Genomic DNA, 27,550 nt, shown 5'->3' on the forward strand with positions numbered 1-27,550 from the left:
TCCGCGGGACTTTGAAATATCTGCCTCACGTTCTTGTAGACAAACCTACACGAACTTGCTTGCCGATAACAAAACTTTTGCAAGTATTATCGGGCGACAAGAGACGGGGGTTTATTTTTTTTATTTAAAAAACCATTAATAATTTAAACAAAAATGTTGAGGTATTTAAATTCGTGTCGCTGAGGGGGGAGAGAGACGGGGCGCGCCTCGGCCTAGGCCTTTAGCCTGAGGCCCTCTAGGCCGCTGTGAAACTTCCCTCACGTTTAGCGAATTATAACAACTTAATTAACTTTAAAACGTTTTATAGTGGACGACGACTCAACGTTGTCGCTTGTTGCGGTGTTAGGCCGTGTGTGTGTGTAATGTTATTGTTTAATAAGGGGGGGGGGTGTGTAAAAGTAATCGTGAGCGCGCGCTGCCATACACCACAATTTAGCATAATTTATTTTATTATTATACACGAGGACGTTATTGTACTTCTGTGCGTTTCTAAACGATGATTAAAACTTGTTCGTGTCTCGCTCGGTGAATTACTGCCGGCGAATGTGGCGATTTGTGGCGCTTAAGATGAAATGGTGAGGCCGTAGCTAAATGTTTGTAATTTTTAGCAGCTGCAATTTTGATTGTTTTTAACAAGCGGCCTGGCGATCACGAATGATAGCAGCTGAACCAAATGGCTTATAACATGATCATAATCATACTCATCATCATACTCGTCATCATAATCATCATACTCATCATCATACTCATCTTACTCATCATCATACTCATCATCATACTCATCATCATCATACTCATCATCATACTCATGATCATCATACTGATCATCATCATACTCATCATCATAATCATCATACTCATCTTAATCATCATACTCATCATCATACTCTTCATAATCATCGTCATACTCATCATAATCATCGTCATACTCATCATAATCAGACTCATCATACTCATCATCATATCATCATACTCATCATCATATCATCATACTCATCATAATCATCATACTCATAATCTTAATCATAATCATCATACTCATCATACTCATCATCGTGTGGCAATAATGTATAGCAGCAGGCAAAGACTCTGAATGCATAGAGACACATAGACATCCATAGAGATACATAGACACCCATAGAGATACATAGAGACCCATAGTGATACATAGACACCCATAGACACCCATAGAGATACATAGACACCAATAGAGACACATAGACACCCATAGAGATACATAGACACCAATAGAGACACAGACACCCATAGAGATACACAGAGACACATAGACACCCACAGAGACGCATAGACACCCATAGAGACACAGACACACAGAGATACATAGACACCCATAGAGATACATAGACACCAATAGGGACACATAGACACCCATAGAGATGCATAGACACCAAGAGAGACACATAGACACCCATAGAGACACATAGACACCCATAGAGATACATAGACACCAATAGAGACACATAGACACCCATAGAGATACATAGACACCAAGAGAGACACATAGACACCCATAGAGACACATAGACACCCATAGAGATACATAGAGACACATAGAGATACATAGAGACCCATAGAGATACATAGACACCAATAGAGACACATAGACACCAATAGAGATACATAGACACCAATAGAGACACATAGACACCAATAGAGACACATAGACACCAATTGAGATACGTAGACACCAATAGAGATACATAGACACCGATAGAGACACATAGACACCCATAGAAACCTATAGACACCCATAGAGATACATAGACACCAATAGAGACACATAGACACCCATAGAGATACATATACACCCATAGAAACCTATAGACACCCATAGAGATACATAGACACCAATAGAGACACATAGACACCCACAGAGATACATAGACACCAATAGAGACACATAGACACCCATAGAGATACATAGACACCCATAGAGATACATAGACACCAATAGAGACACATAGACACCCACAGAGATACATAGACACCAATAGAGACACATAGACACCCATAGAGATACATAGACACTAATAGAGACACATAGACACCCATTAGAAACCTATAGACACCCATAGAGATACATAGACACGAATAGAGATACGTAGACACCAATAGAGACACATAGACACCCATAGAGATACATAGACACCAATAGAGACACATAGACACCCATAGAGATACACAGAGACACATAGACACCCACAGAGACGCATAGACACCCATAGAGACACATAGACACCCACAGAGACGCATAGACACCCATAGAGACACATAGAGACACATAGACACCCACAGAGACACATAGACACCCACAGAGACACATAGACACCCACAGAGACACATAGACACCCACAGAGACACATAGACACCCACAGAGACACATAGAGACCCACAGAGACACATAGACACCCACAGAGACGCATAGACACCCACAGAGACACATAGACACCCACAGAGACACATAGATACCCATAGAGACACATAGACACCCACAGAGACACATAGACACCCATAGATACACAGACACCCACAGAGACACATAGACACCCACAGAGACGCATAGACACCCACAGAGACACAGACACCCACAGAGACACATAGACACCCACAGAGATACATAGACACCCACAGAGACACATAGACACCCACAGAGACACATAGACACCCACAGAGACACATAGACACCCATAGATACACAGACACCCACAGAGACACATAGACACCCACAGAGACACATAGATACTCATAGAGACACATAGACACCCACAGAGACACATAGACACCCATAGATACACAGACACCCATAGATACACAGACACCCACAGAGACACATAGACACCCACAGAGACACATAGACACCCACAGAGACACATAGACACCCACAGAGACACATAGACACCCACAGAGACGCATAGACACCCACAGAGACGCATAGACACCCACAGAGACACATAGACACCCATAGATACACAGACACCCACAGAGACACATAGACACCCACAGAGACACATAGACACCCACAGAGACGCATAGACACCCACAGAGACGCATAGACACCCACAGAGACACATAGACACCCATAGATACACAGACACCCATAGATACACATGTGCAAAGAGACACATAGACACCCATAGATACACAGACACCCATAGATACACATATGTGCAAAGAGACCCATAGAGATGCATAGCTACCTATCAGAGATGCATACAGATACATACTGATCAACGGAGTGGCTTATCACGATCACGTATACATTTATAGCAGCTTCCAAAGACTCTGAACGCGTGCTGTTGATTCTAAACGAGGAGGGGAATAACCGAAGGATCCAGAGAAAAATCCACGCGATCACGGCGAAATAGAGAGACGCAAACTCCAAATATACAACAGGCATCAGGGTTGGGATGGAACCCACGACCTCCTGTAAACCAGGCGAGGTAGTTAACATCTCCTAGCCACCGTGATGATGATGAGAGAGAGAGACACAGACCTCCTGTACACCAGGCGAGGTAGTTAACATCTAGCCACCGTGGTGATGATGATGAGAGAGATACGCAAACTCCACAAATATACAGCAGCAGGCGTCAGGGTCGGGATGGAACCTACGACCTCCTGTACACCAGGCGAGGTAGTTAACATCTCATAGCCACCATGATGATGAGAGAGAGACACAGACCTCATGTACACCAGGCGAGGTAGTTAACATCTCCTAGCCACCGTGATGATGATGATGAGAGAGACACAGACCTCCTGTAGACCAGGCGAGGTAGTCAACATCTCATAGCCACCGTGTTGATGATGATGAGAGAGAGACACAGACCTCCTGTACACCATGCGAGGTAGTTAACATCTCCTAGCCACCGGGACGCCCGCAATATTAAACGGACGTTGTACGGTCCGTGTCAGGTGGTGGAGGGTATGAACGACACAGGCTTAGTCGGGGCGTGAACATGGCCCCGACGCAAACATCAATTATGAATCGTAATGGAGTTGAACGCAGCTTTCATTGTCGGTGTATCAACGCCGCAGAGCTATTGAACGACCACCCTTAGCTGCCGATGTTATACCCAAGTGTGTGTTTGTGTGTGTGTGTTGAATGTCTTTCCCACCGTCGTACGTAGCCGACCGTGGCTAATAGGAGGCGCTGTGGTGAAGGAAACGAAGCTCTGTCGTCCCGACAGGTCTGTTCCTTTCACCTGAAGACGGCCGCTTTGCGTTGTGGCCGAAACGTCGTGAGAATTTCATCGTGTTATTTTATTGTTTTTATTCTCATTCTACGTGGTGGTGACTTTACCGAAAGAACCCAAGAAGACACAAAAAGCAGTTAGAAAGAAACTAGTTTTCATTTGGTATCGTAGTGTAGTGCATAGTAGTGTAGTGTTTTGTTTAGTATGTGTAGTGTACAGTAGTGTATGTATTGTAGTGTATATTGTAATGTGTATAGTAGTGTATAATGTAGTGTATAGTCGTGTGTAGTGTACAGTAGTGTACAGTAGTGTATTGTAATGTGTAGTATATAGTGTAATGTGTAGTGCGTAGTGTATAGTGTAGTGTATAGTAGTGTAGTGTTTTGTTTAGTAGTGTGTAGTGTACAGTAGTGTATGTATTGTAGTGTATATTGTAATGTGTATAGTAGTGTATAATGTAGTGTATAGTAGTGTATAATGTATTGTTTAGTCGTGTGTAGTGTACAGTAGTGTAGTGTACAGTAGTGTAGTGTACAGTAGTGTACAGTAGTGTATTGTAATGTGTAGTATATTGTGTAATGTGTAGTGCGTAGTGTCGTGTGTAGTGTATAGTGCAGTGTATAGTAGTGTATAATGTATTGTTTAGTCGTGTGTAGTGTACAGTAGTGTAGTGTACACTAGTGTATTGTAATGTGTAGTATATTGTGTAGTGCGTAGTGTAGTGTAATGTGTAGTGCGTAGTGTCGTGTGTAGTGTATAGTGTAGTGTATAGTAGTGCATCGCGTAGTACGTATGTTGAACTTCTTTCGAACCATACGTACGCCGATCGTGGCTAATCGGAGGTGCGGGGGAGCGACACCAAACTAAACACTAAAAGCAGCAATGAGTATTTTATTGCAAGTGAGATGAGATTTGATTCGTAAGTCGGGCGACAATGTTCCGGCAGTATTTCTGTCGTAGTAAGACCCCCCCCCTCCACCACCAAACATCTATTCCGCTCGCTGGACCCGGGGAAAGCCTCGCCGAGTTTCAAGACTCCTTTTTGCAGTAGTGGTGGCCGTGTTCAGCGTTTGGGATTTGTCTTGGCCAATACCAGTTAGATTTTGCGTGCGTGTTTAGCCTTCATGGGTGCTCCGCTAACAGCACTTTCTCCAAAAGTCTGTTAAGGCTATATGGGGGTGGGGGGGGCGATCTTTGTTGAGTTTGGTGTTGAGATGTTAACTACCTCGCCTGGTATACAGGAGGTCTGTGTCTCTCCATCATCTCACGGTGGCTATGAGATGTTAACTACCTCGCCTGGTCTACAGGAGGTCTGTGTCTCTCTCTCCATCATCTCACGGTGGCTAGGAGATGTTAACTACCTCGCCTGGTCTACAGGAGGTCTGTGTCTCTCTCTCCATCATCTCACGGTGGCTAGGAGATGTTAACTACCTCGCCTGGTATACAGGAGGTCTGTGTCTCTCTCTCCATCATCTCACGGTGGCTATGAGATGTTAACTACCTCACCCGGTCTACAGGAGGTCTGTGTCTCTCTCTCCATCATCTCACGGTGGCTATGAGATGTTAACTACCTCGCCTGGTCTACAGGAGGTCTGTGTCTCTCTCTCCATCATCTCACGGTGGCTAGGAGATGTTAACTACCTCGCCTGGTCTACAGGAGGTCTGTGTCTCTCTCTCCATCATCTCACGGTGGCTAGGAGATGTTAACTACCTCGCCTGGTATACAGGAGGTCTGTGTCTCTCATCATCATCACGGTGGCTAGGAGATGTTAACTACCTCGCCTGGTCTACAGGAGGTCTGTGTCTCTCTCATCATCATCACGGTGGCTAGGAGATGTTAACTACCTCGACTGGTATACAGGAGGTCTGTGTCTCTCTCTCATCATCACGGTGGCTAGGAGATGTTAACTACCTCGCCTGGTGTACAGGAGGTTGTGGGTTCGATCACAGCACCTAACAACTGCTGTATATGTAGAGTTTGCGCGTCTCTCTCATCATCACGGTGGCTAGGAGATGTTAACTACCTCGCCTTGTATACAGGAGGTCGTGGGTTCGATCACGGCACCTGACAACTGCTGTATATGTGGAGTTTGCGCGTCTCTCTCATCATCACGGTGGCTAGGAGATGTTAACTACCTCGCCTGGTATACAGGATGTCGTGGGTTCGATCACGGCACCTGACAACTGCTGTATATTTGGGGTCTGCGTGTCTCTCTCACCATCACGGTGGCTAAGAGATGTTAACTACCTCGCCTGGTATACAGGAGGTCGTGGGTTCAATCACGGCACCTGACAACTGCTGTATATTTGGGGTCTGCGTGTCTCTCTCACCATCACGGTGGGTAAGAGATGTTAACTACCTGCGTCTGCGTGTCTCTCTGTACCTGTGGTTGTGTGAATTGTTCTCCGGGTCCTCCGGTTTTTCCGCTCCGCATTGAGAATCGACATCACGCGCCTGAGAGTGTTGCTGCTGCTGCGAATCTCCACGTGACGGTGACGATGATGATGATGATGAGTCACTTCGTTGAGCTGCGTTCATTTGTGATGGCCATGTCAGGGCTTCTGAGAAGAGAGCTCTAGAGTAGATCCACGAACACATTCTCCTGCGGAGGGGGGAGCCGGTAGGAACGTTGGGTTGCTCGGTCAATGGCCAGGGTCAACGGCGGCACCACCACGTGGTGCATTCCGCAACAATATGCCCGACTGTGAGGGCGGGCACAAGCCGGCGTGAGTAGGTTAAACGTTGAGTTTTATAAGGGCACCACGGGGTGACCAGCCCCTCCCCACCCAGGCCCACCCCTCCCACCCAGTCCCACCCTCCCCACCCAGCCCCTCCCCACTCTCCCCTCCCCACCCAGCCCTCCCCATCCAGCCCCTCCCCTCTCCACCCAGCCACACCCCTCCCACGTGGACAGACATCCACAGACATACACAATTAATCCCCTGCCTCCTGTGAGAATTAATCCCGGTTGGGCTTCCAGTCCACTACGTTTCCTACCAGTACCAGTATAAATGGGCGCTAGGTGGCGATGTTTTTATATATCCGGGTGTCCGGATACACGTGGACAGACATCCACAGACATACACAATTAAAATCGCCTGCCTCCTGTGAATTAATCCCGGTTGGGCTTCCAGTCCACTACGTTACCTACCAGTATTATCTGGAGACTTAGGGGGGAAAGGGGGTGCTGTATTTTAAAAAAAAACGGCGGATATTCACTCAGTCATTATTTAAAAAGGGTTATTTGTGCATATTCTTGCATAAGATGTTTGTAGGTGTTGTGTGTGTGTGTTTTATTAGCGCTTTAAATGTGTTTACTATGTGAAATTGACGTTAATAAACATACAAATAGACACAAAATAAATATCCTGCCGTTAAAAGTTACCGTATTTACTGTGACGTGCTTCACCACTCCAGTCATCTCAATGAGACTGCACCACGGGGTGATGTCAGCAGTGTGTGCATGTGGCTGTGTGTGTGCATGTTACGTAAAGCAACTTTTCGCCAGATCGCACCGTCTCTATGTTTATTGCTTTTACATTACCGAAGTTTATTGCGTCCAGGTGTTTCCATTGTTTTAAGTTGTATGTGCGTAGTGTTTAATGTACCGTATATGAAATTTGCGTGTGACTACGCGTGTGTGTGCGTGCATGGCTACGCGTGTGTGTGTGCATGGCTATGCGTGTGTGGCTATGTGCGTGTGTGTGCATGGCTATGCGTGTGTGTGTGTGCATGTGGCTATGTATGTGTGTGTGTGCATGTGGCTATGCGTGTGTGTGTGCATGTGGCTATGTGCATGTGTGTGTTCATGTGGCTGTGTGTGTGTGCATGTGGCTGTGTGCGTGTGTGTGTGCATGTGACTATGCGTGTGTGTGTGCATGTGGCTATGCGTGTGTGTGTGCATGTGGCTATGCGTGTGTGTGTGCATGTGGCTATGCGTGTGTGTGTGCATGTGGCTATGCGTGTGTGTGTATGCATGTGGCTATGCGTGTGTGTGCATGTGGCTATGCGTGTGTGTGTGCATGTGGCTATGTGTGTGCATGTGGCTATGCGTGTGTGTGTGCATGTGGCTATGCGCGTGTGTGTGCATGTGGCTATGCGTGTGTGTGTGCATGTGGCTATGCGTGTGTGTGTGCATGTGGCTATGCGCGTGTGTGTGTGCATGTGGCTATGCGCGTGTGTGTGTGCATGTGGCTATGCGCGTGTGTGTGCATGTGGCTATGCGTGTGTGTGCATGTGGCTATGCGCGTGTGTGTGCATGTGGCTATGCGCGTGTGTGTGCATGTGGCTATGTGCGTGTGCGTGCATGTGGCTATGTGTGTGTGTGTGCATGTGGCTATGCGCGTGTGTGTGCATGTGGTTACATGTGTGGTTACGCGTGTGTGTGTGTGGGTGTGTATGTGTGAGTGTGCGTGTTTGTATATGTGTGTGTATGTATGTGTATATGTGTGTGTGGGTGTGTGTGGCGTGCAGGGAGACCATGGCTAGGGTCGCAGCCAATGGCCGGAGAGACGCACGGCAGCAGCCGGCCAACGCACGCCGGGACCACCGCAAGGGCGGCCACACCCACGGTAGGGCCGGCCTCCCGTGGTGCCGTGCGCGTGGTTGAGGGGCGGTCGCCACCGTCTGCCCGCCTGCTTTATTCTGATAGTACCCCATGTGGTGGCCCAGGGGGCCCACGTGGCATGCCGTCAAATAACTATTATTTAGCTACAGGGACTCCTCTACTTACGAACATTCGACTTATTAACTTTCAGAGATACGAACAAACCGGTCCCGTATGTGTCCAGTTGCCTGTTAGGACCCAGAGGTGTAAGTTCAACCGCCGTGCAATAGATGGCGGTGGTGGCATCTGCAGAACGTGAAGAACCAGTGGCATCTACATCTGCAGAACGTGAAGAATCAGTGACATCAACATCTACATAACGTGAAGAACCAGTGGCATCTACATCTGCAGAACGTGAAGAACCAGTGGCACCTATATCTGCAGAACGTGAAGAACCAGTGGCGTCTACATCTGCAGAACGTGAAGAACCAGTGGCACCTATATCTGCAGAACGTGAAGAACCAGTGGCGTCTACATCTGCAGAACGTGAAGAACCAGTTTCATCTACATCTGCAGAACGTGAAGAACCAGTGGCATCTACATCTGTAGAACGTGAAGAACCAGTGGCATCTACATTTGCAGAACGTGAAGAACCAGTGGCATCTACATCTGTAGAACGTGAAGAACCAGTGGCTTCTACATCTGCAAAACGTGAAGAACCAGTGGCTTCTACATCTGCAGAACGTGAAGAACCAGTTTCATCTACATCTGCAGAACGTGAAGAACCAGTGGCATCTACATCTGTAGAACGTGAAGAACCAGTGGCATCTACATTTGCAGAACGTGAAGAACCAGTGGCATCTACATCTGTAGAACGTGAAGAACCAGTGGCTTCTACATCTGCAAAACGTGAAGAACCAGTGGCTTCTACATCTGCAGAACGTGAAGAACCAGTGGCTTCTACATCTGCAGAACGTGAAGAACCAGTGGCATCTACATCTGCAGAACGTGAAGAACCAGTGGCATCTACATCTGCAGAACGTGAAGAACCAGTGGCATTTACATCTGCAGAACGTGAGTAACCAGTGGCATCTACATTTACAGAACGTGAAGAACCAGTGGCATCTACATCTGCAGAACGTGAAGAACCAGTGGCATCTACATCTGCAGAACGTAAAGAACCAGTGGCATCTACATCTACTGAACGTGAAGAACCAGTGGCATCTACATTTGCAGAACGTGAAGAACCAGTGGCATCTACATCTGTAGAACGTGAAGAACCAGTGGCTTCTACATCTGCAGAACGTGAAGAACCAGTGGCATCTACATCTGCAGAATGTGAAGAATCAGTGGCTTCTACATCTGCAGAACGTGAAGAACCAGTGGCTTCTACATCTGCAGAACGTGAAGAACCAGTGGAATCTACATCTGCAGAACGTGAAGAACCAGTGGCATCTACATCTGCAGAACGTGAAGAACCAGTGGCATTTACATCTGCAGAACGCGAGTAACCAGTGGCATCTACATTTACAGAACGTGAAGAACCAGTGGCATCTACATCTGCAGAACGTGAAGAACCAGTGGCATCTACATCTGTAGAACGTAAAGAACCAGTGGCATCTACATCTGCAGAACGTGAAGAACCAGTGGCATCTCCATCTACTGAACGTGAAGAACCAGTGGCATCTACATCTGCAGAACGTGAAGAACCAGTGGCATCTACATCTGCAGAACGTGAAGAACCAGTGGCATCTACATCTGCAGAACGTGAAGAACCAGTGGCATCTACATCTGCAGAACGTAAAGAACCAGTGGCATCTACATCTGCAGAACGTGAAGAACCAGTGGCATCTCCATCTACTGAACGTGAAGAACCAGTGGCATCTACATCTGCAGAACGTGAAGAACCAGTGGCATCTACATCTGCAGAACGTGAAGAACCAGTGGCATCTACATCTGCAGAACGTGAAGAACCAGTGGCATCTACATCTGCAGAACGTGAAGAACCAGTGGTATCTACATCTGCAGAACGTGAAGAACCAGTGGCATCTACATCTGCAGAACGTGAAGAACCAGTGGCATCTACATCTGCAGAACGTGAAGAACCAATGGCTTCTACATCTGCAGAACGTGAAGAACCAGTGGCATCTACATCTGCAGAACGTGAAGAACCAGTGGTATCTACATCTGCAGAACGTGAAGAACCAGTGGCATCTACATCTGCAGAGTGTGAAGAACCAGTGGCTTTTACATCTGCAGAACGTGAAGAAGCAGTGGCATCTACATCTGCAGAACGTGAAGAACCAGTGGCATCTACATCTGCAGAACGTGAAGAACCAGTGGCATCTATATCTGCAGAACGTGAAGAACCAGTGGCATCTATATCTGCAGAATGTGAAGAACCAGTGGCATCTACATCTACAGAACGTGAAGAACTAGTGGCATCTATATCTGTAGAACGTGAAGAACCAGTGGCATCTATATCTGTAGAACGTGAAGAACCAGTGGTATCTACGTCTGCAGAACGTGAAGAACCAGTGGCATCTCCATCTACTGAACGTGAAGAACCAGTGGCATCTACATCTGCAGAACGTGAAGAACCAGTGGCATCTACATCTGCAGAACGTGAAGAACCAGTGGCATCTACATCTGCAGAACGTGAAGAAGCAGTGGCATCTACATCTGCAGAACGTGAAGAACCAGTGGCATCTACATCTGCAGAACGTGAAGAACCAGTGGCATCTACATCTGCAGAACGTGAAGAACCAGTGGCATCTACATCTGCAGAACGTGAAGAACCAGTGGCATCTACATCTGCAAAACGTGAAGAACCAGTGGGATCTACATCATCCGAATGTGAAGAACCAGTGGCATCTACATCTGCAGAACGTGAAGAACCAGTGGCATCTACATCTGCAGAACGTGAAGAACCAGTGGCATCTACATCTGCAGAATGTGAAGAACCAGTGGCTTTTACATCTGCAGAACGTGAAGAACCAGTGGCATCTACATCTGCAGAACGTGAAGAACCAGTGGCATCTACATCTGCAGAACGTGAAGAACCAGTGGCATCTACATCTGCAGCACGTGAAGAACCAGTGGCATCTACATCTGCATAACGTGAAGAACCAGTGGCATCTACATCTGCAGAACGTGAAGAATCAGTGGCATCTACATCTGCAGAACGTGATGAACCAGTGGCATCTGCAGCACATGAAGAATCGGTGGCATCTACATCTGCAGCACATGAAGAATCGGTGGAATCCACATCTGAAGACCATAACGAATCGGTGGCATCTACAGGAGATTGTGCAACTTTTAAAGCCATTTCCCACGTTTAGTGTGCATGCCGTACAGCATGTTTGGAATCGGCAGGAGTACAGTTGGACCGGCGTACAGACCTGGACCCTAATTCGTTCGTAAGTAAAGGAGTCCCCGCATTTTCAGCGGCGACCTGGCCATCGCGAACGATGTCAACTCAACAAAGTGGCTTTATATGGAGGCAACAACCGGCGGACCAGGAGAAAAATCCACCGCGACCATGGGGGACAGAGACGCGAACTCCAAATTCACAGCAGGCGTCGTCGGGGTCGGGATCAAACCCACGACCTCCTGCATACCTGGCGAGGTGGTCAACATCTCCGTGACGATGAGAGAGACGCTTGGGGACATTCACGCGCGTCGGAAGGCGTCTGCGGGAAGCCGTGCGCACGTAAATTGTTGTTCACCTCCCCCCCCCTCTCTCTCTCCTCGTTCAACTTTTAGCAGATCGCAAGCAAAGGAATGCCGCGGTGCACTCCTCCAAGGCCGCCCGCGGTGAGGCGAGCAGGAAAGGTGCGGGCGGCAGGCACCCGTCTCGCGCTCTCTCGCACACACGACAAGGACAAGGACAAACAAGCGCCGTTCACCACCACCACGCGGCGTCGACGTCACCACGGCGCCCGTGCCGGGGCCGTCGCGCGCGTGCACGTTGAGGCCTCTAACGTGCACGTTGAGGCCTCTAACGTGCACGTTGAGGCCTCTAACGTGCACGTTGAGGCCTCTAACGTGCACGTTGAGGCCTCTAACGTGCACGTTGAGGCCTCTAACGTGCACGTTGAGGCCTCTAACGTGCACGTTGAGGCCTCTAACGTGCACATTGAGGCCTGAACGTGCACGTTGAGGCGGCCTGAACGTGCACGTTGAGGCCTCTAACGTGCACGTTGAGGCCGCTCACGTGCACGTTGAGGCCGCTCACGTGCACGTTGAGGCCGCTAACGTGCACGTTGAGGCCTCTAACGTGCACGTTGAGGCCTGAACGTGCACGTTGAGGCCTCTAACGTGCACATTGAGGCCTGAACGTGCACGTTGAGGCCTGAACGTGCACGTTGAGGCCTCTAACGTGCACGTTGAGGCCTGAACGTGCACGTTGAGGCGGCCTTTGCCTCGCCATTGAACGACAAAGACGACCGTCACATCGGTCGCCATCGCGCGGCGCTTGCAGACGGCCGCCGCTCCTGCGGCGGCCGTCTGGAACGCTCTTCCCCCTTCCGATGTTGTAAGGCCGCTGGGGCTGCCATCTAGATGGAGATCGTCTCGATTGACAGGCTGGTTTAGTTTGTTGTTCTTCACCCACGCCTCCGATCAGCCAGGGTTGGCTACCTATGGTTCAAAAGACGTTCAACACACACAGACTCACGCAGACCCCCCCATAGACTCGCACCCACACTCCTCGCTCCTCCGTCAGCCACGGTTGGCTACCTATGGTTCAAGAGACGTTCAACACACACAGACTGACGCAGACACCCCCATAGACTCGCACCCACACTCACTCCTCGCACCTCAGATCAGCCACGGCTGGCTACCTGTGGTTCAAGAGAAGTTCAACACACACAGACTCACGCAGACCCCCCATAGACTCACACCCACACTCCTCGCTCCTCCGTCAGCCACGGCTGGCTACCTATGGTTCAAGAGACGTTCAACAGACAGAGACTCAGGCAGACACCCCCATAGACTCGCACCCACACTCGCTCCTCGCTCCTCCGATTAGCCAGGGTTGGCTACTTATGGTTCATAAGACGTTCAACACACACAGACTCACGCAGACCCCCCATAGACTCGCACCCACACTCACTCCTCGCACCTCCGATGAGCCACGGCTGGCTACCTATGGTTCAAGAGACGTTCAACACACACAGACTCACGCAGACACCCCATAGACTCGCACCAACACTCACTCCTCGCACCTCTGATGAGCCACGGCTGGCTACCTATGGTTCAAGAGACGTTCAACAGACAGAGACTCAGGCAGACACCCCCATAGACTCGCACCCACACTCGCTCCTCGCACCTCCGTCAGCCACGGTTGGCTACCTATGGTTCAAGAGACGTTCAACACACAGAGACTCAGGCAGACACCCCCATAGACTCGCACCCACACTCACTCCTCGCACCTCCGATGAGCCACGGCTGGCTACCTATGGTTCAAGAGACGTTCAACACACACAGACTCAGGCAGACACCCCCATAGACTCGCACCTCAGATCAGCCACGGCTGGCTACCTATAGTTCAAGAGAAGTTCAACACACACAGACTCACGCAGACCCCCCATAGACTCGCACCCACACTCACTCCTCGCACCTCCGTCAGCCACGGCTGGCTACCTATAGTTCAAGAGAGGTTCAACAGACAGAGAGTCAGGCAGATCCCCCATAGACTCGCACCCACACTCGCTCCTCGCTCCTCCGATTAGCCACGGTTGGCTACCTATGGTTCAAGAGACGTTCAACACACAGAGACTCAGGCAGACACCCCCATAGACTCGCACCCACACTCACTCCTCGCTCCTCCGATTAGCCAGGGTTGGCTACTTATGGTTCATAAGACGTTCAACACACACAGACTCACGCAGACACCCCCATAGACTCGCACCAACACTCGCTCCTCGCTCCTCCGATTAGCCACGGCTGGCTACCTATGGTTCAAGAGACGTTCAACAGACAGAGACTCAGGCAGACGCCCCCATAGACTCGCACCCACACTCACATCTCGCTCCTCCGATTAGCCAGGGTTGGCTACTTATGGTTCATAAGACGTTCAACACACACAGACTCAGGCAGACACCCACATAGACTCGCACCTCCGTCAGCCACGGTTGGCTACCTATGGTTCAAAAGACGTTCAACGTACGCACGCGCACATTTTTTTTGATCAACACCCTCCCGCCTTCTCTCTCTTGCTCCAACAGAGCACAAGCGCACAGCCGTGCCACCACGATCCCCCCCACCTCCCTCGTCACCACCTCCTCCGTCCCCACCTCCTCCGTCCCCACCTCCTCCTGCCACAGCGGCGAAGCAGCGCACCGCCCAGCCAGCGGTGCGGCGTTCCAGCCGGCAGCGCCGGGTCAAGTTGAAGCTGGACCCCAGCGAGGAGTGTGAGTGATGCTGCTGGCACCCCAACACCGCCACCGCCACCACCACCGCCACCACCGCCGTTCGCCACTAGGTGGCGGTGACGTCACCACGGTGCCCGTGCCAGGCCAGGTGCACTTTGAGGCTTTCGCGTGAAGTGGCAGAGGGCCCCGCTGGCAAGAGGTCACGGGGCAGACCCTGCAGGTGGTGCCATGGGTTGACTGACTGAGATGACCGGCAGTGCTCCCTTGCTGTGCCAGGCTAGGTGCAGGAGGTCACGGGGCAGACCCTGCAGGTGGTGCCGTGGGTTGACTGACTGAGATGACCGGCAGTGCTCCCTTGCTGTGCCAGGCTAGGTGCAGGAGGTCACGGGGCAGACCCTGCAGGTGGTGCCATGGGTTGACTGACTGAGATGACCGGCAGTGCTCCCTTGCTGTGCCAGGCTAGGTGCAGGAGGTCACGGGGCAGACCCTGCAGGTGGTACCGTGGGTTGACTGACTGAGATGAATGGCAGATTCACCACCAGCTGTGCCCTCTGCTGTGCCAACTACTCTCAGACTCCTCACACACACGGAGAGGGGCGATACTCGGGCAGCCTTGCCTACAGAGAGGGTTCCGGGGGTGGTTCAGACCATGGCAGATGCCCGATGCACAAATGTCAAATTAAAAACACTCCAGTGGTAGCGGTGCAACGGTAGTCATCTAGAACGGAGACCGGAGCACAACGCGTAACGACGGTGGCCCCGATCCACAAAACAATAACGAGGAGACATCGCGATGGCGATGGCGATGACGACGATGACGGTGATGATACACTAGTACTCCGCTGCTGCTCCTGACGCGGTGATGTGAGCATGAGCGCCTGAATAATAACATTGTAGTCGTTGCTCTGCATCGCCCTCCCTCACCTCCCTCACCTCCCTCACCTCCCTCCCTCACCTCCCTCTCCTCCCTCACCTCCCTCACCTCCCTCTCCTCCCTCCCTCACCTCCCTCACCTCCCTCACCTCCCTCCCTCACCTCCCTCTCCTCCCTCCCTCACCTCCCTCACCTCCCTCACCTCCCTCCCTCACCTCCCTCTCCTCCCTCCCTCTCCTCCCTCACCTCCCTCACCTCCCTCACCTCCCTCACCTCCCTCCCTCACCTCCCTCCCTCACCTCCCTCTCCTCCCTCCCTCTCCTCCCTCACCTCCCTCACCTCCCTCCCTCACCTCCATCACCTCCCTCCCTCACCTCCCTCCCTCACCTCCCTCACCTCCCTCACCTTCCTCACCTTCCTCCTTCACTCCCTCCCCCCCTCCCTCCCTCCCTCACCTCCCTCCCTCACCTCCCTCACCTCCCTCCCTCCCTCACCTCCCTCCCTCCCTCCCTCCCTCCCTCACCTCCCTCACCTCCCTCTCCTCCCTCACCTCCCTCCCTCACCTCCCTCCCTCACCTCCCTCACCTCCCTCCTTCACTCCCTCCTCCTCCCCTCCCTCCCTCCCTCCCCTCCAGGTGTGAGGAGGAAGCCGGTGATAGTGAGGAACGTGCAGCAGCAGAAGGGGCAGGTGGTGGTGGTGGTGGAGGAGCAGAAGAAGGAGGTGGAGAAGGAGGTGGAGCAGGAGGTGGAGCAGGAGGTGGAGCAGCAGCAGCAGCAGCAGGAGGAGGAGGAGAAGGAGCAGGAGTTGGAGGAGGTGACGGCACCAGTGGAGGAGGTGAAGTTCTCCACGGACGTCAAACGCGTGCTCAAGCCGCACGTCTGCCTGGTGAGGGAGGTCGCGTTGCTGCCCATAGACGCTTGGCACGTTTCAGAAGCTATCACGACGAAGCGTGGATCATCGTCGGCATCACGTGGGAATGTATAGCAGCAAAATACTCTGTAAACGCGTAGAGATCCAGAGAGACACATTGAGACCCATAGAGATGCATACAGACCCATGGATACCCATAGAGGTACAGACCCATAGAGATACATACAGACCCATAGAGACCCATATAGATACATACAGACCCATAGAGATACATACAGACCCATAGATACCCATAGAGATACAGACCCATATAGATACATACAGACCCATAGAGACCCATAGAGATACATACAGACCCATAGATACCCATAGAGATACAGACCCATAGAGATACATACAGACCCATAGAGATACATACAGACCCATAGAGATCCATAGAGATCCATAGAGACCCATAGATACCCATAGAGATACATAGAGATGCATAGAGACACGGAGATATACATACAGACCCGCAGAGATGCATAGAGACACGTAGATATACATACAGACCCACAGAGATGCATAGAGACACGTAGATATACATACAGACCCACAGAGATGCATAGAGACACGTAGATATACATACAGACCCATAGAGATGCATACAGACCCATAGAGATACATAGAGATACATAGAGATCCATAGAGATACATAGAGACGCATACAGACCCAAAGTCTAAGCTAAACTATTTTTATTTTACCAGGTAAGGCACCTTTCCACCTCGTCTGGTCACGTGTCCTCCCCAGGTTCACCCAAGGGCCATGTCCTCACCCGCCCTCTCTCTCACTGTTGCCAGAGCTATGCCCCTGCAGTCCCATTTGTCCCTTGGTGCTGTCTCTGCCCTCAGGTGACACCTAGTACGTCACTACACGTGTGTATATTCAGGTGACACCTAGTACGTCACTACACGTGTGTATATTCAAGTAACATCTAGTACGTCACTACACGTGTGTATATTCAGGTGACATCTAGTACGTCACTAGACGTGTGTATATTTAGGTAACACCTAGTACGTCACTACACGTGTGTATATTCAGGTAACACCTAGTACGTCACTACACGTGTGTATATTCACGTGACACCTAGTACGTCACTACACGTGTGTATATTCAGGTAACACCTAGTACGTCACTACACGTGTGTATATTCAGGTGACACCTAGTACGTCACTACACGTGTGTATATTCAGGTGACACCTAGTACGTCACTACACGTGTGTATATTCAGGTGACACCTTAGTACGTCACTACACGTGTGTATATTCAGGTGACACCTAGTACGTCACTACACGTGTGTATATTCAAGTGACACCTAGTACGTCACTACATGTGTGTATATTCAAGTGACACCTAGTACGTCACTACACGTGTGTATATTCAGGTGACAGTACATCACTACACGTGTGTATATTCAGGTGACACCTAGTACGTCACTACACGTGTGTATATTCAGGTGACATCTAGTACATCACTACACGTGTGTATATTCAGGTGACACCTAGTACGTCACTACACGTGTGTATATTCAGGTGACACCTAGTACGTCACTACACGTGTGTATATTCAAGTAACACCTAGTACGTCACTACACGTGTGTATATTCAGGTGACACCTAGTACGTCACTACACGTGTGTATATTCAGGTGACACCTAGTACGTCACTACACGTGTGTATATTCAAGTAACACCTAGTACGTCACTACACGTGTGTATATTCAGGTGACACCTAGTACGTCACTACACGTGTGTATATTCAGGTGACACCTAGTACGTCACTACACGTGTGTATATTCAGGTGACACCTAGTACGTCACTACACGTGTGTATATTCAGGTGACATCTAGTACGTCACTACACGTGTGTATATTCAGGTGACACCTAGTACGTCACTACACGTGTGTATATTCAAGTAACACCTAGTACGTCACTACATGTGTGTATATTCAGGTGACATCTAGTACGTCACTACACGTGTGTATATTCAGGTGACACCTAGTACGTCACTACACGTGTGTATATTCAAGTAACACCTAGTACGTCACTACACGTGTGTATATTCAGGTGACACCTAGTACGTCACTACACGTGTGTATATTCAGGTAACACCTAGTACGTCACTACACGTGTGTATATTCAGGTGACACCTAGTACGTCACTACACGTGTGTATATTCAGGTTACATCTAGTACGTCACTACACGTGTGTATATTCAGGTGACATCTAGTACGTCACTACACGTGTGTATATTCAGGTGACACATAGTACGTCACTACACGTGTGTATATTCAGGTGACACCTAGTACGTCACTACACGTGTGTATATTCAAGTGACATCTAGTACGTCACTACACGTATGTATATTCAGGTGACACATAGTACGTCACTACACGTGTGTATATTCAGGTGACATCTAGTACGTCACTACACGTGTGTATATTCAGGTGACACCTAGTACGTCACTACACGTGTGTATATTCAGGTGACACCTAGTACGTCACTACACGTGTGTATATTCAGGTGACACCTAGTACATCACTACACGTGTGTATATTCAGGTGACACCTAGTACGTCACTACACGTGTGTATATTCAGGTGACACCTAGTACGTCACTACACGTGTGTATATTCAAGTAACACCTAGTACGTCACTACACGTGTGTATATTCAGGTGACACCTAGTACGTCACTACACGTGTGTATATTCAGGTGACACCTAGTACGTCACTACACGTGTGTATATTCAAGTAACACCTAGTACGTCACTACACGTGTGTATATTCAGGTGACACCTAGTACGTCACTACACGTGTGTATATTCAGGTGACACCTAGTACGTCACTACACGTGTGTATATTCAGGTGACACCTAGTACGTCACTACACGTGTGTATATTCAGGTGACATCTAGTACGTCACTACACGTGTGTATATTCAGGTGACACCTAGTACGTCACTACACGTGTGTATATTCAAGTAACACCTAGTACGTCACTACATGTGTGTATATTCAGGTGACATCTAGTACGTCACTACACGTGTGTATATTCAGGTGACACCTAGTACGTCACTACACGTGTGTATATTCAAGTAACACCTAGTACGTCACTACACGTGTGTATATTCAGGTGACACCTAGTACGTCACTACACGTGTGTATATTCAGGTGACACCTAGTACGTCACTACACATGTGTATATTCAGGTGACACCTAGTACGTCACTACACGTGTGTATATTCAGGTTACATCTAGTACGTCACTACACGTGTGTATATTCAGGTTACATCTAGTACGTCACTACACGTGTGTATATTCAGGTGACATCTAGTACGTCACTACACGTGTGTATATTCAGGTGACATCTAGTACGTCACTACACGTGTGTATATTCAGGTGACACATAGTACGTCACTACACGTGTGTATATTCAGGTGACACCTAGTACGTCACTACACGTGTGTATATTCAAGTGACATCTAGTACGTCACTACACGTATGTATATTCAGGTGACACATAGTACGTCACTACACGTGTGTATATTCAGGTGACATCTAGTACGTCACTACACGTGTGTATATTCAGGTGACACCTAGTACGTCACTACACGTGTGTATATTCAGGTGACACCTAGTACGTCACTACACGTGTGTATATTCAGGTGACACCTAGTACATCACTACACGTGTGTATATTCAGGTGACACCTAGTACGTCACTACACGTGTGTATATTCAGGTGACATCTAGTACGTCACTACACGTGTGTATATTCAGGTGACACCTAGTACGTCACTACACGTGTGTATATTCAAGTGACACCTAGTACGTCACTACACGTGTGTATATTCAGGTGACACCTAGTACGTCACTACACGTGTGTATATTCAGGTGACACCTAGTACGTCACTAGACGTGTGTATATTCAGGTGACACCTAGTACGTCACTACACGTGTGTATATTCAGGTGACATCTAGTACGTCACTACACGTGTGTATATTCAGGTGACACCTAGTACGTCACTACACGTGTGTATATTCAGGTGACAGTACGTCACTACACGTGTGTATATTCAGGTGAGACCTAGTACGTCACTACACGTGCGTATATTCAGGTGACACCTAGTACGTCACTACACGTGTGTATATTCAGGTGACATCTAGTACATCACTACACGTGTGTATATTCAGGTGACATCTAGTACATCACTACACGTGTGTATATTCAGGTGACACCTAGTACGTCACTACACGTGTGTATATCCAGGTGACACCTAGTACGTCACTACACGTGTGTATATTCAGGTGAAACCTAGTACGTCACTACACGTGTGTATATTCAGGTGACACCTAGTACGTCACTACACGTGTGTATATTCAAGTAACATCTAGTACGTCACTACACGTGTGTATATTCAGGTGACATCTAGTACGTCACTACACGTGTGTATATTCAGGTGACATCTAGTACGTCACTACACGTGTGTATATTCAGGTGACATCTAGTACGTCACTACACGTGTGTATATTCAGGTGACACCTAGTACGTCACTACACGTGTGTATATTCAGGTGACACCTAGTACGTCACTACACGTGTGTATATTCAGGTGACACCTAGTACATCACTACACGTGTGTATATTCAGGTGACACCTAGTACGTCACTACACGTGTGTATATTCAGGTGACATCTAGTACGTCACTACACGTGTGTATATTCAGGTGACACCTAGTACGTCACTACACGTGTGTATATTCAAGTGACACCTAGTACGTCACTACACGTGTGTATATTCAGGTGACACCTAGTACGTCACTACACGTGTGTATATTCAGGTGACACCTAGTACGTCACTAGACGTGTGTATATTCAGGTGACACCTAGTACGTCACTACACGTGTGTATATTCAGGTGACATCTAGTACGTCACTACACGTGTGTATATTCAGGTGACACCTAGTACGTCACTACACGTGTGTATATTCAGGTGACAGTACGTCACTACACGTGTGTATATTCAGGTGAGACCTAGTACGTCACTACACGTGCGTATATTCAGGTGACACCTAGTACGTCACTACACGTGTGTATATTCAGGTGACATCTAGTACATCACTACACGTGTGTATATTCAGGTGACATCTAGTACATCACTACACGTGTGTATATTCAGGTGACACCTAGTACGTCACTACACGTGTGTATATCCAGGTGACACCTAGTACGTCACTACACGTGTGTATATTCAGGTGAAACCTAGTACGTCACTACACGTGTGTATATTCAGGTGACACCTAGTACGTCACTACACGTGTGTATATTCAAGTAACATCTAGTACGTCACTACACGTGTGTATATTCAGGTGACATCTAGTACGTCACTACACGTGTGTATATTCAGGTGACATCTAGTACGTCACTACACGTGTGTATATTCAGGTGACATCTAGTACGTCACTACACGTGTGTATATTCAGGTGACACCTAGTACGTCACTACACGTGTGTATATTCAAGTAACACCTAGTACGTCACTACACGTGTGTATATTCAGGTGACACATAGTACGTCACTACACGTGTGTATATTCAGGTAACACCTAGTACGTCACTACACGTGTGTATATTCAGGTGACACCTAGTACGTCACTACACGTGTGTATATTCAGGTGACACCTAGTACGTCACTACACGTGTGTATATTCAGGTGACACCTAGTACGTCACTACACGTGTGTATATTCAGGTGACATCTAGTACGTCACTACACGTGTGTATATTCAGGTGACACCTAGTACGTCACTACACGTGTGTATATTCAGGTGACACCTAGTACGTCACTACACGTGTGTATATTCAGGTGACACCTAGTACGTCACTACACGTGTGTATATTCAGGTGACACCTAGTACGTCACTACACGTGTGTATATTCAGGTGACACCTAGTACGTCACTACACGTGTGTATATTCAAGTGACACCTAGTACGTCACTACACGTGTGTATATTCAGGTGACACCTAGTACGTCACTACACGTGTGTATATTCAGGTGACATCTAGTACGTCACTACACGTGTGTATATTCAGGTGACACCTAGTACGTCACTACACGTGTGTATATTCAGGTGACATCTAGTACGTCACTACACGTGTGTATATTCAGGTGCCATCTAGTACGTCACTACACGTGTGTATATTCAGGTAACACCTAGTACGTCACTACACGTGTGTATATTCAAGTAACATCTAGTACGTCACTACACGTGTGTATATTCAGGTGACACTTAGTACGTCACTACACGTGTGTATATTCAGGTAACATCTAGTACGTCACTACACGTGTGTATATTCAGGTGACATCTAGTACGTCACTATACGCGTGTATATTCACGTGACATCTAGTACGTCACTACACGTGTGTATATTCAGGTGACACCTAGTACGTCACTACACGTGTGTATATTCAGGTGACATCTAGTACGTCACTACACGTGTGTATATTCAGGTGACACCTAGTATCTCTGTGTGTCTCTGTGTGTGTATCTATCTCCGTGTATCTATGTCTGTCTCTGTGTGTGTATCTATCTCCGTGTATCTATGTGTGTCTCTGCGTGTGTATCTATCTCTGTGTATCTCTGTGGGTCTCTGTATATCTATCTCCGTGTATCTATGTGTGTCTGTGTGTATCTACCTCCGTGTATCTACGTGGGTCTCTGCGTGTGTATCTATGTGTGTCTCTGTGTGTATCTATGTGTTTCTGTGTGTCTATGTGTGTCTCTGTGTGTATCTATCTCCGTGTATCTATGTGTGTCTCTGTGTATCTATCTCTGTGTATCTATGTGTGTCTCTGTGTGTATCTCCGTGTATCTATGTGTGTCTCTGCGTGTGTATCTACCTCCGTGTATCTATGTGTGTGTCTGTGTGTATCTATCTCCGTGTTTCTATGTGTGTCTCTGCGTGTGTATCTACCTCCGTGTATCTATGTGTGTGTCTGTGTGTATCTACGTGTTTCTATGTGTGTCTCTGTGTGTGTATCTACCTCCTGAAATATGTAACAACTAAGCTTGTGCCGGAGGCCCCGGGGGGCCAGGTGTCTATGATGTCTCCTGGCCAAACCCCAATTGGCGGAGCCAGGAGATTGAATACCTACCCTCGGGGCTACTCCAGAAACAACGAAAAGCTACTACGGGTGGCCACGTGGAATGTTCGAACGCTCACTGCAGAGGAGAGGCTGCCACTCCTCTGTCGGGAGCTGGACCGGTACCGCCTGGATCTATGCGGCATTCAGGAGGTCCGGTGGACCGGCTCTGGCTCCTGCCACCATGAGGGGTGGACAGTCCTCTACTCGGGGCAGCAGACTGCCAAACAACAGGGTGTGGGTCTTCTTTTGAACAAAAGAATGAAGGGGGCGTGGGAGCGTGGCGGTGAGGTGTGGGAAGCTGTAAGCCCCAGGCTACTTTGGGCTCGCCTTCCCATCAACCGGAGGCGAGGAATGGTGGTCGTGGTTACTTATGCCCCCACCGAAGATGAACATCCGTGGAGGGATGCAGGCAAAGCCGATGAGTCAGATGCCTTCTATGACCTCCTGTCACAGGTGCTGGCTAAAGTGGCCCCTCGGGATAGAGTCATCATGTTGGGTGACTTCAATGCCCGAGTTGGTCATGATACTGGCACCTGGCCTGGAGTGATTGGAGGGCATGGGCCAGATCAGCTCAATAACAACGGTAGGAGGCTGCTAGATTTTTGTGCAGCCCATGGGCTTGTAATTACCAACACGCTGTTCCGGCATCGGCGCATCCACACAACATCATGGATGCATGCCGGGTCCAAGCAAGAACATCTGCTGGACTACATAGTGACGGACCAGCGAATGCGAGCCCATGTCCTTGACACCAGGGCCTACCGTGGAGCTGATCTGCCCTCTGACCATCGACTAGTCATCTGTAAGATGCGCCTGCCATTCTTCCACTCCGGTGGTGGGTGTACACCCAGGACCCCATTCCAACCTAAAGTGGCCTGGTCTCAGTTATCTGATGAAAGTTGCAAGCAAGAATTTCATCATCGCTTGCGGCTGGGATTGGCATCGTCCCCGACTCCTCCTGATGTCGAGGGTAAATGGGCGAGGTTTAGGACTGTGACTCATGCAGCTGCAATGGCTGCTTTGGGTACGCGGTCCAGACCTCCCCAGACACCCTGGATGACAGAGGAGTTGTTCAGGATGGTTGAGAAAAAGCGACAGGCCCACTGTCATCGGCTACAGAATCCCACGTCAGAGAATGAGGAGGCTTACCGCAGCCTTCGCTCGGAGGTTCGGAGAGCCGTGAGGCGCTGCAAGGATGGGTGGTGGTCGCGGGTTGCTGAGGAGATGGAGTCTGCCTCAGTGGCCCGTGATCACAAATCTCTATTTAACTCCATCAAAAAAGTAACCTGCAGCGCCACACCTATTACCATCATTAGGGGAAAAAACGGTGATCCAATTTCCGACCCACAGGAACAGGTTCGCAGATTTGCTGAGCATTTCTGTGAGGTCCTGGGGGAGGGAAAATCCCTCAGCCAGGAAAACATCGTGGCACAAAGTGAGGATGACCCTGCTGAGGCTGCGGTGCCTCAAATATTGGATGAAGTCACCCCCTGTGAGTGGCTGGCTGAGGTGCCATCTGCTGAGGAAGTATTGAAGGCGATCCGGAGTCTTAGACCAGGAAAGGCAGCGGGCAGAGATGATCTCCCAAGCGAAATGCTGAGGGAGGGTGGCGTTTGTGCACAGACTGCCCTATATGACATCATAACAACAGTCTGGACCACTGGACGGGTTCCGCAGGATTGGAAGGATGCCCTGGTGGTCCCCCTTTTTAAGAAGGGGGACCGCACAGACTGTAACAACTACAGGGGCATCTCACTCCTCAGTGTGCCGGGAAAGGTCCTGGCAAGGAGTATTCAGCATCGCCTTGCCAGGCACGCTGAGGAGAGGCTTGCGGAGCCCCAATGCGGTTTCAGGAAAGGGCGGTCCTGCACAGATGCCATATTTTCTGTCCGTCTGCTACAGCAGAGGTGTAGGGAATTCCAACAAGACCTACATCTCTGCTTTATTGACCTGGTCAAGGCCTATGATACCATCAGTAGGCCTGGGCTCTGGGTCGTTCTTCGTGCTTTTGGAGTACCTGACCCTCTGCTCACGATCATTAAGGACCTTCATGATGGTGAGCGGGCCCGGGTAAAACTACGTGGCCGGGAGTCAGAGCCATTCCCTGTACACCTTGGGGTGCGAGAGGGATGTCCTTTGGCTCCCACATTATTTAACATCTATTTTGACCACGTAGTTCGTGAAGCCTTCAATAGCTGTACCGGGGGAATCTCCATATGGTACAGATATAATGGGAGGCTAATCGATGCCCGGGTGCGGTCAAGGGATGGCTCCCTATTGCTCAACCACGTTATGTATGCTGATGACTTGGTAATAGCTGCTCAGTCAGAGGAGGAGTTGGAGACGCTGCTGCTGAGACTGGAGCGTGCCACTAAGAGGTGGGGCCTTACCATCAGCCCCACCAAAACTAAGCACCTGCCTGGGTATTTTGTACCATCGGACACTCCTCCCCCACAACTCCCAATCGGTGATGGGGCAGTTGTGGAGAGAGTGGAGAGTTTCCCATACCTGGGCAGTGTGCTTATGACTGTGCTTATGACTGGCTCCAGTTTAACAGCAGAGGTCTCACTCCGAATCAGTCGAGCGGCAATATCTTTTCATCGGTTGCGTAACGCTGTGTGGAAGCTACCTGGTCTGTCGCTCCGCACTAAGCTTCAGGTCTTCTCGGCCACGGTCATTCCCTCCCTTCTCTACGCTTGCGAAACGTGGACCCCCCTAATGGAACATCTTCGCCGGTTAGAAACATTTAGGCTGACCTGCCTACGATCCATCCTGGGTTTAACCAGACTGGATTGTGTGAGGAGCTCACAAATCCTTGAAAGATCTGGGCAGGGTCCCATCGGTGAGCTCCTCCGGCAGGCAAGGCTGCGATGGCTGGGTCATGTAGCCCGCATGCCCAGCCACCGCATGCCGAAACAGCTTTTGTTTGGCCGGATTGAGGGGGCTAAGCGGGCGCGGCACGGGCTAGAGAAGAGATGGAGTGATGTGGTACAGGAGGACGTGGAGCTGAGTGGACTTGCCGATGACTGGTACCAGCGGTGTCAAGATCGGCCTCTGTGGAGGAGGCTCCTGAAGGATGCTACTGGGCAGTTGGAAGCAGTCGCCCTCCAACAACAACGGAGGGCGGAGGAGCGACGCTCACAACAGCGAGCGGAGCGCCGGGTGGCTAAAGCACAGCAGGTTGGCACAGTAGGGGGCACAGGTGGTGCATCAGCCTGTCATCTCAGTCAGTCGATCCGTGGCACCTGGGTCTGCCCCGTGACCTCCTGCCAGCGGGCGTTCGACACTTCACGTGGCCTCAGGGTGCACATAGCCTGGCACAAGCGTCGTGGTGACGTCACCGCCACTTAGTGGCGAATGGCGGTTGTTGTTGTTGATCTACCTCCGTGTATCTATGTGTGTCTCTGTATCTATCTCTGTGTATCTATGTGTGTCTGTGTGTATCTATCTCGTATATCTATGTGTGTCTCTGTATCTATCTCTGTGTATCTGT

The 27,550-nt window shown here is 49.5% G+C and overlaps 1 protein-coding gene across 7 annotated transcripts in view; it reads left to right on the forward strand.

Annotated features, from left to right (window-relative positions):
* The window catches only part of LOC142905310 (uncharacterized), a 56,411-nt gene that overhangs the window by 8,835 nt on the left and 20,026 nt on the right, over positions 1-27,550 (forward strand). For 2 of the 7 annotated variants that reach the window (XM_076056226.1, XM_076056227.1), the window contains exons 2-6: positions 4,146-4,205; positions 8,686-8,783; positions 12,524-12,592; positions 14,989-15,174; positions 16,644-16,894. In XM_076056226.1, coding sequence (XP_075912341.1) covers positions 8,693-8,783; positions 12,524-12,592; positions 14,989-15,174; positions 16,644-16,894 — 597 coding nt within the window. In that variant the 5' untranslated portion in view covers positions 4,146-4,205; positions 8,686-8,692. The remainder of the gene's footprint in view (positions 1-4,145; positions 4,206-8,685; positions 8,784-12,523; positions 12,593-14,988; positions 15,175-16,643; positions 16,895-27,550) is intronic. The other 5 variants (XM_076056225.1, XM_076056228.1, XM_076056230.1 and 2 more) reach the window with 4 other exon arrangements.

The sequence above is a fragment of the Petromyzon marinus genome, chromosome 74 (assembly GCF_048934315.1).
Source record: "Petromyzon marinus isolate PM22_M1 ecotype Great Lakes invasive population chromosome 74, UKy_Petmar_22M1.pri1.0, whole genome shotgun sequence".
Taxonomy (NCBI): Eukaryota; Metazoa; Chordata; class Hyperoartia; order Petromyzontiformes; family Petromyzontidae; genus Petromyzon; species Petromyzon marinus.